Source organism: Sinohyriopsis cumingii, chromosome 3 (genome assembly GCF_028554795.1).
Source record: "Sinohyriopsis cumingii isolate HCF-2022 chromosome 3, ASM2855479v2, whole genome shotgun sequence".
Taxonomy (NCBI): Eukaryota; Metazoa; Mollusca; class Bivalvia; order Unionida; family Unionidae; genus Sinohyriopsis; species Sinohyriopsis cumingii.
The window spans coordinates 7,918,530-7,937,627 of NC_142963.1; the positions used below are offsets into that span (position 1 = coordinate 7,918,530).

At 34.9% G+C, this 19,098-nt stretch overlaps 1 protein-coding gene across 2 annotated transcripts in view; it reads left to right on the forward strand.

The window, feature by feature from the left end:
- The window catches only part of LOC149802434 (uncharacterized), a 36,787-nt gene that overhangs the window by 1,541 nt on the left and 16,148 nt on the right, over positions 1–19,098 (forward strand). For both annotated transcript variants that reach the window (XM_089951653.1, XM_089951654.1), the window contains exons 2-6: positions 7,820–8,469; positions 10,499–11,325; positions 13,617–13,829; positions 14,625–14,681; positions 16,457–16,648. In XM_089951653.1, coding sequence (XP_089807779.1) covers positions 7,875–8,469; positions 10,499–11,325; positions 13,617–13,829; positions 14,625–14,681; positions 16,457–16,648 — 1,884 coding nt within the window. In that variant the 5' untranslated portion in view covers positions 7,820–7,874. The remainder of the gene's footprint in view (positions 1–7,819; positions 8,470–10,498; positions 11,326–13,616; positions 13,830–14,624; positions 14,682–16,456; positions 16,649–19,098) is intronic.

The following is a 19,098-nucleotide window of genomic DNA, read 5'->3' on the forward strand; positions in this document are numbered from 1 at the left end:
ACATTTACGTTGTCTCGGCTTTACTAAAATTATATGGAATACGCACAGTATGTGAGTTGATAGTTATTAAATTGTGAGAGGAATTTTGTTTTTTTTCAGATTTATTGTCTGTACTGTCACTATGAAACCCGCGTAGCACACAAGGGTTTTTGTAGATAAAGTTTAAAAATAGAATACATCCAGGGGTGGTCTCCAAAGGTAATTAGCGAAACGATGGAGTAGAGGATTGGTAATTAATGTACCCAAAATAATAGACCTATAATTTGGCTAGTCCAGCTCAGCGGCAGCCTTAGAATAGCGATTATATTTTGGCGTATGTCCGCCAGTCCAAGCCCATAATATAGTCGTTTTTTCTTTCTTTCTTTCTTTCATTTTCAAGGATTAACCTGTTTGCTTTGGGGTGGGGGTTGGTGAGAGCATCAGTGTCAATTACAGAAAAAATATTTCTGTGCAGCAGTATTATTCAGAATTGAAGTAATACATTTTAATGCATGCTGTTTCTTTTAAGAACACAGGAGTATCTAGGTTTTTTTATGTTGACTGAATTGCATTGAGTTGATGTATCCAGTCTAACTTGAGTCCTACAAAAGTTGTGAATATAAATTTGTATGATGTGGTGTGACTGTTTTAAATATTGCTTACCACTTGTGTGTTCATTAGTACTTTCAAGACTGGACTATTGTAACTCAATTATGTGTGGTTCATCTCAATATCTACTCCAGAAACTTCAATAAGTTCAAAACACAGCTGCTCGGATCATGCTTTGCTCTGTACCATACACTGGCTATCCATTCGATCCAGAATCAAACACAAAATTTGTTCTCTGTGCTACATTTCACTGTCAGACTCTAGTCCAACATACCTATCCGATCTCACCCATGTGTACACACCAGCAAGATACTTAAGCTCCTCTTCTGACAATCGTATACTCATTATTCCCACTATGAAAACAAAGTCATATGGACAGCATTCTTTTGCATACCAAGGCCCAGCAACGTGGAATGAATTGCCCACTGAACTTAGACACAAAGACACAGTGATCACATTCAAGAGGGCTCTCAAAACTCACTTACTTCGACTGCAAGAACAAACTTAAAGACCTAATAATGTTTCCTACCTGAAATATTCTCAGCATAGTTTTTATTTTTTAATGTTTTTTCTAATTTCATGGTGTTTGTTTTTGTAATATTATTATCAAATGTTTTTTATCTTATAGGTGTTGTCTAATGTTGTAAAGCACTTAGAGCTTCTAAAGATTAGGCGCTATACAGTCTTCATTATTATTATTATTATTATTATTGAATGACTATGTATTCATTTGCTTCAGACATTTTTTTAATCGTAGTATTTGGTGCGTAAATTATTCTTTGGTGTGTTTAGATTTGTTGTCTAGTGGCAGAGAAATACACGTAGGGTATTTAATGTCAAGTCTGATGGAACGAAGTGCCTTTCCCAAGAATGAAACATTCTCGTCAAGCTGGACTCCTCAAATTGCAGGATTCAAACCTGCACCCTTATGGTCATAATGGCCAGTATTCTAATTGCTGTGACTTATAAGAAAGGCAGTGGGATATTTCACAATCTCTGGCAAATTAGATCACTAAGCAGTGCTTAAAGTGGTTATGCAAAAGATAACTGAAAAATATGATTGGCAAAAAATACAGGAGATACACCTGAAAGTACTGACAAATTTAATATTACATGGGACAAGTACTTGTGTAAATAATACAAATGCATACCACGTTTCATAAAAAATATATCTGATGCTGGAGATAACTGAACAAGTGGACACAACAGTCTGATTAAAATCAGATCTCCGCTGTCCTACATGAAATCTGATGATGACTGCTTAAAGGTCATGTTCTGGTGACCTTTGATTTAGCCAATGGAAATGCAGCTTTCAAAAATCCAAAAGTGAATCAAATCATTTGGTACACATTCACGCTTTTCATCCTCACTGCCCACTCTCTAAACACAAAGATACAAATCTTCATGTGACTGGTGATGAAATTAGCGATTATGATAATAACATAGGTTACCAGAGAATGACCCCTAAGTGGTCTCTATCAGATCTTCATGTAGGACAGCGGTGATCTGATTTTAATCAGTTTGGTGGACACAATATATAATAAAAAGGGAACGACTTAAAATGTTGAACAAACACAATTTTTAAAGAGAATAATGTCAAGATATACTAAGTGATATTAAGTGAACATAAGTGGGTTGGATGAATAGACAAGTTGACTCCATTATACACAGTCAGTAACATGTGTTGGTAAACTCATCAGTACACAGCAAGAAATTGTACCATAAACAAAATCTTGCAAGACTTGAAATGGCATTATTATACTTGCTGTCATTATCATATGTACTTGCATACATGTTGATTATAACTGCAAACTGCACCTACCCAGATATGCCATCGCATAATGTTCTGCAGATCTGGGTCGGGGCAGTTTGTTAGGAGTATTCACTTGAACAATCAACATAGACCATGATCTGCAGGCATATTGGGATCTTTGTTGCTTTCAGTTTGACTCAACTTGTAGTCAGTGTATGTGGTGTATAACCCACACTTGTGGCCAGTGAAAGCAGTGATCAACAGGTGGCTATACATTTTTACACCTTAAAAAATTGGTATTCTTTTGAGAGTTCAAACATTGTTTCTTAATTATCTTAGAGAACTGGTCTAGTACAAAAATAAAGGGAACATATCAAAATAAAGATCTATGTAGCTAAGGATTCTTGCCAACCTAACCATAAAGACTTGAACTTGTACAGTTATTGTCTCATTTTTCTCATGCATTCCGTTATTCCTTGTCATAACATGTGATTACTGATAACTAAGAAACCAATGTGTATTGCAGGCAGATACTCCTCCATTCCACCAGTTGACAACGTTTTAAGATGGCCCATGTATCATGCAACTTCAGTTTGTACAGCAACATTCACCTCATAAATTAAACTGTATTAAAATTTAAATAAAACAGAGAAACGACTTTGTTGTTATTGGTGAATGTGTGAGAGATACAGATGAATGAAACGAAAATATTGTGTGTGTAAACCATGTGTATAAAAGGTGCATTACTGTGTAGCTCTTAATTGTGTGTTGTGTTGGCAATGTGATTAAGAATGTTGAAGTTATGTGCCACTTTTTTTTTAGACGTGAGTAGTCCTCAAGTTCCACATCGTTCAGTTTTGTGCATTTTATGTAAAATTACACTAACTCAAATTTATTACTTGTTGAAATTTTGCCATGTGGCAACGAAATGACATAATAAAAATTATTGAAAAGCATAAAATTAGTTTTTTTCCATATTTGGAAATTTGGTACATTTAGATAGTATTTTAGCCCTGGCCAAGAAGTATTAGTTTCTCTGACCTGTCTTTTATAGACAACATTACAGGGATACCCATTTTGTATCGAAAACCTGACTGGGATACCCATTTTGGGAGGACCACCTGTCATTGGAATTCAGATTCCAAATGGGGATCATTTGCATTATGTAGACGTGATGACTTTGATTAAGAGACCACCCATCTTTGGGAGATTAATAGTAAGTTAACATGTTATCATGTCCCTCTTCAGTCACTAAGATAATTGAGGTTCATCAGTAAGTAGTACATTTCTGATAAATTATACTACCATCCTCATCTTGTAGATGATGGATGCAAAACAAGTCACACAAGCTGTTGGAGATGGTTCGAGTCTAGGATTTGGCCAATGTGGGTATGTGAGAAAGCTTGCCAGTAGCTTCTCATGGGTCGGTGGTTCTTCCCGGGGTTTTCCCGTGTTTTTCCTCCACCATTAATACTGGCACCATGCATAGCCTATCGTGTGCTAAAAATGGCGTTAAACCTCACAACAACAACAACAAGTGTTGGAGGTGAATGTTTTTGTGCCTTGATGAATACAATATACCTAACTATGTGATGTAATACCAAATGTACATTCATCAAGATTCACATTATTTTGTTGGAAATGAGTTAACTCTGTTTTAGAATTATCAGAAAACAACCCTTGCATGTTTTGTTTGGCATGACTATATTAGAGGAAAGAGTATATGAACACTGAAAGTGGTAAGCATCCAACATAAGCAAAGGGAGCTAACTCTTAATCCTTGAATAAGCTTGATATGCATGTTGTTTGTAACATCTTTGTGCTTACTATTGTAACATCATGGGTATTGCATCAAATACGGTACCTGTTTCCATTCCAAATAGTTAACCTGAGGTTGGTGATTTCAAAGTTTATGTCGATGAATTTATAGTGAACAATGAATTTTGTTTTTCATAGTTGCTCATAGACAACTTGCAGCAGATATTCATTATTGTCATCATTTTACTTGGCCCATTGCACTTCACTACACTACTTGTGCTGTTACTTGTTATTGGTTTATCTATATTGTGCATTTAACTTTTGTCCATGATTGTAGATTTAAAATAATTGTCATTTGTAAATAATATGTTTACCTGATGAACTTTGATTGTAAATTGTAAATATTTTGTCTTAACTTTTTTACTTCAGAACATTTTACAGACTTGTTTATATAACGAGTTCGTGGTCAGTCTTGTTTACAATAGCTTTTTACTCTGGAAAGTCTTCATATTATAGCTCAAGTGAAAATCTGTAAAGTCACTTGACAGTTGATTCCAGTATTATGTGCATCTGTGGGAATTCATGATCAGAATTTGCAGTTGTGTTCAGATATAATTCGAGAGCTAGTCAATTTTGGATTTAGACATTATTTTGGAATTATTGATAACTCGTTCAAAGATATTCTTGACTTATCATTGTGATAGGGCAGGGCAGTCAAGACAACTGGAATTCATTATGAACATTCTGTACTTTTGGACTTGTAATTGGGCATTTAGGATTACGTGGGATTTAATTTACAGCATTGTAAGTGTCTCATAAATTTTTGCTTGGCAATGTAGAGAAAGAAGTAAATTGTTGATTTTACTTAAAATTTGTGTTAAGTCCACAGATGCATGAGCTTGTTACTTGTACGGGTCAAAATTATGATAATGTTATATATGAGGTGAAGGCAGTGGGTTTGAAACCATTTAGATACATGGCCCTTACCAATATTTATATATGTAAAGATGAGATGTTTGTAACTTGAGATATTCTGTTGTGATGGCTTAAATTTTTCAGTAATATAGGTGTGGTTGAACTTCGATATTTGTTAAAGGTAGAATATACCTGCAGATTTTTCTCAATTTAAAAATCTGCATCTTCTCTACCCTGGTAATCGTCATCAACTAGGTGAATGAGTATTAGGTTGTAGGTTCAGTACCTGCCCAGGCCAGCCCTGATTGACCACTTCATCATGTCCAAAGACCCACTGCAGGATACAACAGATAATTTGTTTGAAGTGCTATTAAAAATTGACCAAAAAAAACCAACAAACTCCATTCGACCATTGGACTTACTTGGCAAAGCCACTTTTTATGGAGTGGTGATGAGGGGACCATTGATTTTCTTGACCGCTGCAAATGTCAATAAAAGATCTATTGTGATTGAGATGTAATATGTTGAGTGCATGACTTGAGAAGAGGTGGCAATCAACAGTTACATCTTTTATTTGCATTTTTTTAACCAAAAAAGTTTATAATTTTTGGTCTGAAATACAGAGCTTTCCTACTGTTTGACAACACTGCAGATATTTTATATTTTTGTACATGGTGGTTATTTTAATAGTGTGCATGGATTTGCAGCATATTTGGCAGTTTTGTCAATTTTTGTAGTGCTCAAAACAATGGGCTCGGTTGGAATCTGTGAATGATTTCCTTTGATTATTTTTGGAATAACTATATGAGCCTTAGAATTGGTAATTTTCATTAATTTCAAGTTTGGAAAACGTCATTTTGATCACATGTTTATATTTCTTGTGAAAGCAATTTCACAGTCCGTCCGTACTTATTGATTAGGAATACTTTTTTCATTCTTTTATAAAAGTTTTCTGTTCTTTCATATCGTCTCTTAATCATTCTGTAATTAATTAAACAAAAGCGAATAATTTTGAAAGCTAAATTTTATGATTAATATTCATAACTATATGCAGGGAGTTGTTTCTGTGATATTTTCCCAGAGTTAAATGGCTGATTAAAATTGTCATTATCTGGAGAATTACAAATATACTGTTTGATATGGCCAGGTTCATTCAAGTTATTTAAACTTGATGGTAAAGCCGGTATTTTTAATAAAAGTATAGAACTTTCACTAGACATGCTATTGCTTCATGGCTTGGATGATCGATATCTAAATATTATATATCCTGCAACCACTTGTTCACATAGAACCTCTCTATGAATCTTGGTTTGGTATTTTGTAGCACTGTCCTGCTACCACTTGCTCACATAGAACCTCATAGAATCTTGGTTTGGTATTTTACAGCACTGTCCTGCTACCACTTGCTTATGGATCTCAGTTTGGTGCTGTACATCACTGTCCTGCTACCACTTGCTTACGGATCTTAGTTTGGTGCTGTACATCACTGTCCTGCTACCACTTGCTTACGGATCTTAGTTTGGTGCTGTACCTCACTGTCCTGCTTCTACTTTTATACCTTGAACCTCTCACAGATTTTTGGTTTGGTATTGTACAGCACATCAACAATTTATTTACTGTCAAATGAAATACTTGTCATGGTAAACACCATGGTAACTGACTTGGGCTGTTCCTGTCCTGTGGTAGGATTCAAAGCTGTGCCTATCTGGTTGCAAGTTTGCATTGCTATTTGTCTGACCATTTATGGGTAGGGTACATTTTCTATCCAACCAGATACCATTTTTGCTTTCATATCTCCAATACAAAAAAAGCAGTTCACATGTTATGAAAATGTTTTGGTTTTCTTCCTGTCGTTCTAGAAAAAAGAGGACGAGGTTTTTTGTTGCTGAAGTTATTTCCCTGTAAAATCCGCCACCTTCCCTCCCCCATCCAGAATTATTAAATGGTTGGCCCAAAACATCAGAGGTACTGCAACTATTTACCTCTGACAAAAGAATCTCTGAAAGTAAGTAGTATGAAAATAGAGTGACTGGCATAGTTATTAATATTGTCATTAATTTTGCAACGTTAATTATTTGTGTCATGAGTCTTAAGTATTTTTTATACAGCCCAATTCACTATATTTGTACATTCTATTTAGTGTTTGATCCTTTTCTGTCTTACGGACCAAAACCATTTGCCTAATGCAACAATTTTTCACCAAATCAGTATTTTCTTCTCTGAGTGTGAATTTGGCAATCAACTTTTATCAAATCTAATGACAGATGAACTGGAAATGTAAAAATGCAATGACCTATAACAGCTAATTTCTCTGTTGTCAGCATTCTACTGAAGGAGAGTTTTGGACCCCCCCAGTATTGGAAAATGGGGAGAAAGCTTTGGAAAATGGGCATTTGACTTTTAAGTAACTGAAAGTCATGTTTTGGTGGTACTTTCCTCACACAGGAACTTGAATTTAGACATTGTGACCTTTCTTTATCTTCAAGGGATTTCAATCCATTGAAACTCTTTTTCTTACTTTTTACTCTTCTGTTACTAAAAACAATTTTTGTTTTTAATAATAGACTTTTTATGATATTTTTTGGTTTCTTTGTAGCCTCTTATATAGCAGATAAAGAGGCTACAATCCAGAAAAAAATTGCATAGCTTCATTGTTTTTAAAAACATGAATTTATCAGATCTTTTTTTGGTAGGCCATCTTGTGCATTAGTTTCATTTTCTTGATTTTATGTTCTCTACATTGACATTTAAGAAGAATTGTTTGTCATTTATTCATGCTACAATTCTATTTTGATGGCATTTCAGGTGGCTCAGTTTTATGTAGTCATCCCTTTGATGAACAGGACTTGGGACAAAAGCTATGACAAATGCTGCCCCTTCCGTTTCTGTTGTAATCCTTGAAAAGAACATGGAATGTGAGGCTGATGAGGGATTTGGCTCCAGTGAGAGCACAGAGGACATAAAAGAATTTAACTTTAATGTGAAAGAGGTCATCAACAACTTGAAATGTTTGAATGGTCAGTCAGCGTTGAAAATTAATGGTTCCTCTGGCAAAATTGAAAAGATGGATACAGGTGGTGATACTGAATCTGAGAAGGTGTCTTCACCTGCCAAAGAGACTGATGTTGTTAAAGACGACTGTACAAAGAAGCATCCCCTTCTTATTGGGGCCAAAGTGCGGAACTCCCTGAAAGAGCTTGTTTCAAGGATGCAGAACAGTGAGAAAAAGCCTGCATCTGGAGACAAGGGATCAAATGAAGATAAAATCATTAATGCAGCAATATCTAAAGAGGCTTCCAATATTACACCCAGGAGATCCATTGACTCTGGTAACTTATTTGAGAACTTTAAAATTAATGACATAAAAATGGTTAATGTACAAAAAGAAGCCATACAGAATAAAGAAGCCTTTACTGACAATGAACAAACAGCACACGATCCCGTGAAACCAATTGGTAAGTATATAATATTCTTACCTCTCTTGTAGTGTGGCAAGGCATACACTCATGTGTTTGTATTTAATGTATGCTTGACCATGGTCCTTTTTAGAGGTTTTTGTCATTCTTTTCTGATAAATCGTTTATCTTTTTCTTTTTTTTTTATAGCACTAGGACTAGTCTGTTTCATCCCATTTATTGATTTATCAACCAACACCATTAGGACTTGCAGCACAATGGGGAGGGGGGCATTATCATTAAATTAGTTTCCAAGAACAGTTCTTGACCAGTCAGTTCATGATTGTGGATATAGTGGACTAAATACAAGTATTAAAAAAAAACAAGGATTCGAAGATGTGACATTCCAAGACAAAATCAACAATTATTCTTCATATTTTTTAAGTATATACAGTTTAACTTTGTTTTGCTGAATCATTTAAATAATTTGTTGTGCCAAATTCAGCAAGAATATGAAACAGAATAAAAACTCGTTTACGTTTGTAATTATGGTCTGTTACTTCTGAAATTGCCAACTCCAGCTAAATAATTACAAGCAGCCAAGCAAGCTGTCTCATTGCCATACATACATTAGCAAAAATGTACCACATGAATAATAATAGACAGAACAATAAACTTGAAGAAATCGGTGAATGAAACTGTTTCCAACACATTTATGAACTAAAATCTTTACATTGAATTTTTGGAGTAGGAATTTTAATAATAATACTATTTGGTGCATGGCATTTGTGCAAGGGCCATGTTTAAAATGTGAACATGTGTTGAGAGATGACTTGCACATAAAGACCAGTTTTACTTTTTCCCATGGGATGGGTGCATAAAATAAAACTTGTTTACACATGATAACATCTACGTTGTGGCAAAAGTGTTTTCAGCAATAATGTTATGGGCCATGTAAAAGAAAGTGAATTTTAAATTTTCAGGAAAGTTTGGGGAAAATTGGGGATTTTAAATGGTATGTTGGGAAAAGCTGAAACTAGTCAAAAGTCAGGAAAGTTCTAATATGGACCAGCAATCAAGGAAATGTGTTGTGTAATGCCCATGGCTAATGCTCATATTCATGATTTCAGATTTTCTTAACTGAATTGTATTAAAACAGTCATTAAGCATGCTGCAAGATATATCTACTATCCCCATTATAAATAACATTTTAAATTTATTTCCTGTTGCTTCAGGGAAGCCATATGCAGCTGCAATATGCAAATAACCGATCTGCTTCCTGTACAGTCAATATAAGAAATATACTATATGAAATGTTGATATAGGGAATACTTGAAAATGATTTATAAATAAAACATTTGTTAACAGCATGTTTGAATGATGACTAAATCTTGGATAAGAAAAATAGCGGGGTATTCATGACCCTGAACACGTCACAAGTGCACTTTATATTTACAAGCAAAAGTACAATATGGCACAGATTTGAATTTGCTGGGTTTCTTCAGTACACATGAGAAACATACTTCCATCAAGATATTTAGGAAAAATGATGATTTTGTAAGATGCAAATTATTTGGACAGAGAATAGTAATATTTCTTTTTGTTTTCAGATGGTTTGATAGTTAACAATATTATAGATGTAAATGCCTCCCACTGATCACAAGTTACCTTGCCAGACATGAATAAATATATATATATAATTTTATCATTAATCAACATTTGCTTCTTACCACTCTGGAGGCCATTTTTTAAAATTAAATTTTGATCAAATTTGAAATATAGATTTATGTTATCAGGGGTTGAAAATGGTGGTCTGAGGTCAGGGACCATGTGATTTCCAGTGCAAACTTGCCAGTAGCTGGTCTATAGTCCATCAGATCTGCCAGTCTGTGACAATTCCTAGCACGAATACATCCAGTGCATCCCAGATCCAAGTGGTTATAGTTTAGATTTTCAGAGTTTCAGTGTGTACATTATGGCATGTTGCACAGTGAACTAGTTTCCTCATATTGGGAAACACTTGATCAAATCCTTCCATTGAGTTTTGCACAACCTTTTATCGCAGACTGATATTATCTTCTTCTTACAGTTGTCGAAGAGTTGTGTGAGAAGACTGAAAATGTGAAAGAGGAGAGTGTAAGTATGGAAGTGGTTGAGATAGATGACAAGGACCAAGAAACTGCTTCTCTTAATCCTGACTGTGATAAAAATGTGCAATCAAGTGACAATATAGACAAGGTCCAAAATGGCCATTTAGAACAGTTGGCTAGTGATATTAGTTTATCAAAGGAAATAGTAACGAAAGAAGAGGAAGAGTTGGATGATTCACTTTTACTGGACAATGATCATAACCAACCATCTCCTTTGGGAGAGGATGAGGATGATGCTCTTCTGTTGGACACTAATGATGAAAAGACTAAAGTGTCCACAGATACTGGAAAAAGTGAGGAGATACAATTTGAAGATAAAAGAAATGGGGAACAGCTGAATATGATGGACAGAAATGGCAAGGAAGATGTCAAAGATACTAAATTAGAAGGTGATCTCCAAGAGGAGGCTTGCTCTTCTGTTCAGGAAGAAGAGAATTCAAGTGAGTCCCAGACTTCCACAATTGATCGGAAAAGGCCAGCTGAGGATCATGACAGTTCAACCTCTCCCTCAAGCATCAAGCGTTCCAGGTTGGATGAAATGATTGGGAAACTTGGTAATGCTATTGGAATTTCTCCTGAAGCTGTTGCAGATAATGAAGTGTATGAGGAGGATGAAGAAGATTCCATTGCTACAACAGAGTCTGCTATCACAAAGGATGATGACACCACAACGGCCACAGAGGAGGAAGAAGAAGAGGAAACAAAAGGAGATGAAGGAGATGCAAATGAAAAGAAAGAAAAAAATTACATCAGAATGACAGAACAGGTAAGAATTTTGCTTACCGCTTCTGATGACAAAATTTGTGTTTGTACACAAATTGAATGAAGCTTTGACAGATAAAGAGCTCCAATACTTATGTATAAACTTGGGGCATTTATAACCTGACTCTGCATCATTTAACACTGTAAACTTTAATGCAAATTGTTGTCATGCTTAAATCATTTGTTGTTAGGTAGGGCTTGTTTATTCAGCTAGGGCCATATGACCAAACACTATTGTTTCAAGGTGTAAGATTATAGTGCAAGGTACAGGGCTTCCAATAATTTGCATCCCTGACACAATACAATTTAAAACCACAGCCTAAGAGTCACATATGATGCAATAAAAATTGCTGACTAAGTCAATTTCCAGCTTATAGAAAAGGTCGAGGTTTCTCAAAACGCAGGTCTCAAGGATTTTCTGTGCCATCTGTTGAGGTCATGCTCATTAATTATGCATTGTGTTCATTTGCAAGTGTAGCCAAAAAATATAGTGCATGTGATCTCGAAAGGATGATGCACTAAGGATTCAAATTAATTTAGAAGATAAACCCTGTGATAATCAATATTACTACCATTTGTTGCATTCACATCGAGACTTGGACAAATGCCATTTGCCTTTTTAGTATCATCTCTTTAATTCCACTCGTATAAATTTTAGAATCTGCTTTTAAAAACATCTAACAGAAAATGTTAGAGCAGATGGATCTTTCAAACTTCAAAACATGTCAGATCAGATAAAAGGACAAATCAATACCGTTTTACAAACTTTAAAAGTAGAATATGAGAGTAATGTAATACAGTTTACAGGATTGAGCACATGAATGCTCATTACAAAATTTGAAATTAAATTCATGATCATCCAGTTCTGTAATTAAGATGATGCCTCACCCAATATTTTTGTTTTGGAGGACGCGACATATTACTGTCTAAAATACAGCCTTGGGTAGCTTGTTCATAAGTTGACTGATGAGATATCAACTTTAATACATGAATATTTAAAGAATTACAAATAAGTAAAACTGACAATGTTTTGTGCCTGTTTATTCCTGGCATTATAATGGACATTTATCTACTTCATGTATGCCCAGCATGCTTTTGAGAGGGGACTGCAGCTTGTGCTAGTGGAACTTTTCACCAAAAAGATTCTAGAGAGACCTCTCACACACACACAGACATAAAATTTACTGTAGAAACTATAAATTGGGACCCTTTAACATCTTGTAAGGACCCTATAGAATTCAGATGTGGAAGTCCTTGGACTCCATAAAATATCATTTTAGCAGAAGCCCCGAAGGTAACTTTAAATCATATAGCTTGTTGAAAGGAAATTGTGTTTTGTATATTGCATGGATTAACATGACCTAGTTGTGCATTCATGCTGAAGAACAATGAGGTTCTTATTGGTGACAATTTACATGATTCTACATCATCTGAATAAAGATAGCCATTTGATGTTGTGTAATATACAAGATCTATCACTGAATTTTCTTTCTTTCTTTTTGTTCTTTCTTTCCCATTATTTATAAGTTAAACTGCAACCATGATGTTGAATACATGATATATAAACCTCTTTTGAAGTGTGAATATTACCAGGTATGATAAATTTCCAGATACAAATGGGATTCAGAGGATTTGGTTCATACATTAAGGTGACCAGAGGAAATACTGTAAGAGTCATTTCGCTTTCCATTATGTATAGCAATAATATGCTCATAATATTATCACCCAAATCTCTAGACCAATGGTTCCCAACCAGTTTAGGCTGCGGCCCTAAAAATAGTTTTTTCTAAGACTCGAAGACCCCATTTCCACATTTTTCTTTGTTTTGCCACTCTTAAAGATTTTTAGTGACCTTCTAGAATGGGGGTTGGGAAACACCGCTCAGCATCAGAGAGTGAACATGAGAGAGTTTTTGTCTCATTTTGCATTCAAGGACGCTACCAATCTAACTTGGAAAAGGTTTCCAGATTATTTATTTTGGAATATTCTTAGTCCCGCTTTACATAAAGACTGATTAGTTTAAAGTGGTTTCAAGGTATAAAGATGGTATGGTCCTTGACATGATTATTTAATGGGAATATTCACATTGAAGTCATGTGACTGTCCATGTGAAAAACAATTGCATGTATTCAAAGGAGTGAATCATAAAGATGGTGGAAACTTGTGCAGACAGGAGTTAAAATTACCCTCTTCTCCCTTTGGCCTGTTTATTTTTTTTTTAAGATAAAAAACTGGAAAGTTTCACAGGATGTAGTCAATTAGGTCTCACATAATAGAGGTTTTAATCTACAACAGGAGCTGGAAGACTTGATTCGGTTAAAGGTGGCACAGTATCTGAAGAGTCAGCGTGAAGGGCTGTTTGGTATGTTACAGCAGCGGATCAAGGACCTTAGTGCTACTAATGATCGCTGGAAAGCAGAGGTTAAGGAGATGCAGATAAAAATCAATGAGGTCACTGTTCTCCAGCAGAAACACGAGAAGAGGAAAGCTGCTACAGCAGCTCTGAGGGTAAATTGATCACCTGTTTAAAACTAAAAGATGGTTATTTTTCTATTTTGAATCAAATCATTTCAACAAATTTAATTGAATAAGACAATGCTGCTGCTGACCAATCATTTTTTGAAGAACCAGTTTGATTGGCTATCCCATCCCCCCTTCTCATTATGGGTGAAATGAGAATTTCCTGAGCAGTTTATATTAGATGCCATCAAAACTCCATTAATCTGAATCTGATGGGTAGTCTTCCAGTTTATCTACGAGTTTCCTGTAGGGCAGTGGGCTTCATCAGTCCTGAGTTTCCTGTAGGGCAGTGGGCTTCATCAGTCCTGAGTTTCCTGTAGGGCAGTGGGTTTAATCAGTCCCGAGTTTCCTGTTTGGCAGTGGGTTTAATCAGTCCTGAGTTTCCGGTAGGGCAGTAGGCTTCATCAGTCCTGAGTTTCTGAAGATGTGATTAATTCTGACCTCCAGAATGGGGATTGGTATTTAATTGATTGTTGTTATAAGTTTAAATTAACTTGAATAGTACAGTTTTGGAAAGTAGATGAATTCAGACTTGAATCAATTTTGTAAATGAGGCAAAGAAATAGTTTGGTTCCCTTGTTGGTGTCAACAAAATTTATCTTTGAACCACATGGTTAATCTGTGCAACATATATGAAAGAGCTAATAGATTCTTTTGAAGTCAATAACATTGCAAATTTTATGAATCATTTGTTCAGCTCTGTATGACTTGAAAACTTAGCATTTTTATACGCAGTACCCTAAAGTAACTTGTGTATCTAATATTACCTTCTTTTTTTAACAGCAAATTACAACAAGAAGTGTTGGGATCCAGGTGGATGAATCCAAAGTAAATAAACAGGTAAATGACAATGCATTTTTCTTCTTATTGGGTTACCATATTTCCTGTCGTCTTTTAATCCGTTTTATTTTGCAGGTAGACCAATAATTTTATGTAAAAGTGTTTACAATTTTCTGTTGATTTTCATGTACATAACCATTAAGCAAGCACCCTCTCTAGTTCTGTACTGTGTTAGTAGTCACATCTGACACAAGTTTTTATTGTCCTTTGATTGAATCCATTTCTATGTCTGGTCTTCAACTGTGTAACTTTGGTGATGGGTCATTCACCTGTTAGTTTCTACAGCTGTTGTACTGCTTCACTAAATATCGAGTGCAATAATACAAAAAACTACAGCTGTTGTACAGGAAAATATAATGACCAGGAACCAGTTGACTACTATATTAATGTGACCATTCCAATAGTTTGACTGTACTATTATGTCATTTGCATGTGGAATTTTCCAGTCTTCATAAACACTAGGCAATCCTGTTTTTACTCAGAATCTTACGTGTCCCCATTTGTTCTATGCTGAAAAGCCTCAGTTGAGTGCCTGACAAGTATAACGGTGTTGTCATCCATTGTCTGGTCCAAAAAGTTGTGGAAAATGTTTTATAAACCCACCAATGGTGGTTGCTGCAACATATATTCCTTGTTCAGAGCAATAAACTAGTTCACAAGTCAACAAGTCCATCAGAGATTCTACACAAAGCAATTTTCAAGGGATTCTAATCTTACCTCATTTCCTGTCAAAATGAGAAGAACACTATATATGACACCTCTTGCTTGGGGTCAGATATATATATGATGAACATTTGATATTAAAAATTCATAATGTAAGGAAACCAGTTTCCAACCATTTTACTAGCAGAAGTCACAAATAAGCAAAATTCCTGATAGATTTACCTCATACAATTGAGAAGCCACAACATATAATTTAGAAAACAACTAATATTATAATGAAAGACCGCATATGGCCTCCTTGTACTTTGCCTGTATGATCCGAGCTCGACTACTGACGTGTAATACTGGGGTATTGTAAGAACTGGCAATGAAACAAACAAAAAGGAATTAAATGTGTATTAATCTGTATTGATTGATTGACATGTTTTTACCAACCAGTTATTGATTGGTCATAGCAGCCATCATATCTCTGATCTTAGCAAATTGAAACATAATAAGGTTTCCTTGTGGTTTTTACCTTTTTGTACTGGTTGCTACATAGGAATTATTGATAGAGTTCATCTCATACTGTAACTAGCTTGCATGCACAGGGGTCACGGTCTTTGCAAATTGAACTGTTAAAAAATATATTCTTCTTTGCATTTTAACTTTTTTTGGTAAATTTGCATGACTTTTTCGAAGGTACTTTACCTATTTGTATAACATGATGACATATAGTTTTGGTCAACATTCACATTTGTATGTAGGGCAGACTTGACGTGTTGTTACTGTGTCATATATACCTTCAGAAATTAGCTGGCATAAAAACAGGTGTACCTATATCTGTTAATGCATCTAATACAATTGTTTTCAGTTTTGTCATTTTTTTGAAGTGTGAAAGTCCATTAGCCATGAATTGTGTTTTTGCTAAATTTTCATAAGGCTGTAAATTCAGCAGACTAAATGAAGGTAATTTATAATGGTTTAGTTGTTTGTCACCAGATCAGATAAAAATTTTTGTCTAAAAGTTGAGCGACATCAAAATTATTATGATTGATGTCATCTGCATTAACATTCTCTTGATGAGATTCACTGACGACACAAAGTCTTGTATTGAATTATTCATATTTCAGACAAGTGCATCAGTGGAAAGTCCTCAAACACCTGTAAAACAATCCAAGACACCACCTAGAACTGCTGCAGTTGCCACAACAGTCAACACAACACCCATTTTTACCACCCCAACAGGTTCCAATGGCACAATTCGGCTGCCAATTCCACAATCCTCTCTCCCTCCACCTATAATGCCACAAGTTCCACAACCAGTAAGTAGTATCATTCTAAGGATATTACGCAGTGCTCTTTCCCTTCACCTGTAATGCCATAAGTTCCACAACCAGTAGTAATATTCTTAGGATATTCCACAATTCTCTCTCTCCCTCCACCTATATTGCGACATGTTCCACAACCAGTAAGTTGTACGATTTTAAGGATATTCCAAACTCTATAATGCCACAAGTTCCACATCCATTAGTGTCATTCTGAGGATGTTAGTTCCTATTTTTATGCCCCTACTGCAGCATGTGTCAGCTTGATTTGGTTCTGTACATATGTCACGCTGTCATGAGAAGCTTCAGAGCAAGTTTGCAGAAAGCTCACACTACACAAATAAGACTTGACTACCATATCTGTATGCATATGTTAATTGTCTGATCCCATTTTTAGCCCATGTGAGCAGTTTTTATCAGGCATCTTAATTTGATCTTGTTTATCCATATGTACATGCATCTGTCTGTCCCTGGATGCTAGTTGGCAGGGATACACAAAAACCACTGTATATGAAATTTGGCTGACATCTTTGTAAATGACCAGATTAGAGTTTCAGATCATTGTCAGTTTTTGTTGAGCCCAAGTTTGTGGTAAGAGAGACTACAATATTTTGTCTGGTGGCATTGATCAACACTTTGTTAAATATTTTCATTTGTATTTATTTACTTAGTTCCTTCATAGATTTTTGGCATATTGTTTGGTTGCCCCTAAAATTGCTCAAATCAAAATTCATTGATGCCCACTGGACAACTAGACTGCATTAATCAAAATGCATTGATGCCCACTGGACAACCAGACTACACTAGACAACCAGACTGCACTAATCAAAATACATTGATGCCCACTGGACAACCAGACTGCAAAGTCTGGTTGCTAGTAATATAATAACATGGTTGTACACTGAAATTTCTCAACTCATTTCCATTTATAATAATCAGTTAACAGTGGATCAAATTTTGCTGTAAATGTCTAATCAAATTATAATGTTTTATTTCTCAGTAAACTATACCAAACATTTGTGATTTTGGTCAACATCGGGATTTAATATCCTGCATGTACGATTTAGTGTACATTAGGATTTAATATCATACATGTATGATTTAGTGTACATTAAAATTTAATATATTTGTATGATTTATTGTACTTTATTGTACATTATGATTTAGTATCTTACATGTTGATTTAGTCAACATCAGGATTTAATATCATACATGTATGATTCAGTCAAAATCAGGATTTAAAATCATGTATGATTTAGCCTACATCAGGATTTACTATCATATATGTATGATTTAGTCAAAATCAGGATTTAATATCATACATGTATGATGAAGTCTGCATCAGGATTTAAAATCATACATGTATGATTTAGCCTACATCAGGATTTACTGTCATATATGTATGATTTTGTCAAAATCAGGATTTAATATCATACATGTATGGTTTAGTCAAAATCAGGAAATTTTATCATACATGTATGATGAAGTCTGCATCAGGGTTTACTACCAAAAAATGATCTAATCGGTGTCTGAATTTTATTGTTTGATTCATATGCACTTGGAGCAAAAAGGAACTTTAATGTTGACATAAAATGACCAATTTCAAAGAGCTAAAATACAGATCAGTCTGGCTATCCATAAATTATAATAAATCATCTTTATTTATAAGTTCAGAATTACTCTTAATTTCACATGTTTACAAACTTTTTCTAGATATGAATATTGAACATATGCCAAGTAAATTTATTTGGTCTTCAAAATAGAGTTATTTGTTTCCACTTACTAAAGATTTTGCACTACCAAAAGAAAGAAATGTAAATATTTATCATTATAATGCATAGAACTATAAAAGAATAATTGTCTTTGAAATCGTCCAATAACTGAGCTCTAACATAATAGTGATGTTGTCCTTGAAGTTGTCCAATAACTGAGCTCTAACATAATAGTGATGTTGTCCTTGAAGTTGTCCAATAACTGAGCTCTAACATAATAGTGCTGTTGTCCTTGAAATTGTCCAATAACTGAGCTCTAACATAATAGTGCTGTTGTCTTTGAAGTTGTCCAATAACTGAGCTCTAACATAATAGTGCTGTTGTCTTTGAAGTTGTCCAATAACTGAGCTCTAACATAATAGTGCTGTTGTCTTTGAAGTTGTCCAATAACTGAGCTCTAACATATAGTGATGTTGTCCTTGAAATTGTCCAATAACTGAGCTCTAACATAATAGTGCTGTTGTCCTTGAAAATGTCCAATAACGGAGCTCTAACATAATAGTGCTGTTGTCTTTGAAGTTGTCCAATAACTGAGCTCTAACACAATAGTGCAGTTGTCCTTGAAGTTGTCCAATAATTGAGTTTTAACATAATAGTGCTGTACATGATGTGCAAGGAGTAAACTAGAGTCTCAAAATGATGGCTGTCCTCTATGCACATTGTATTCAAAATCCT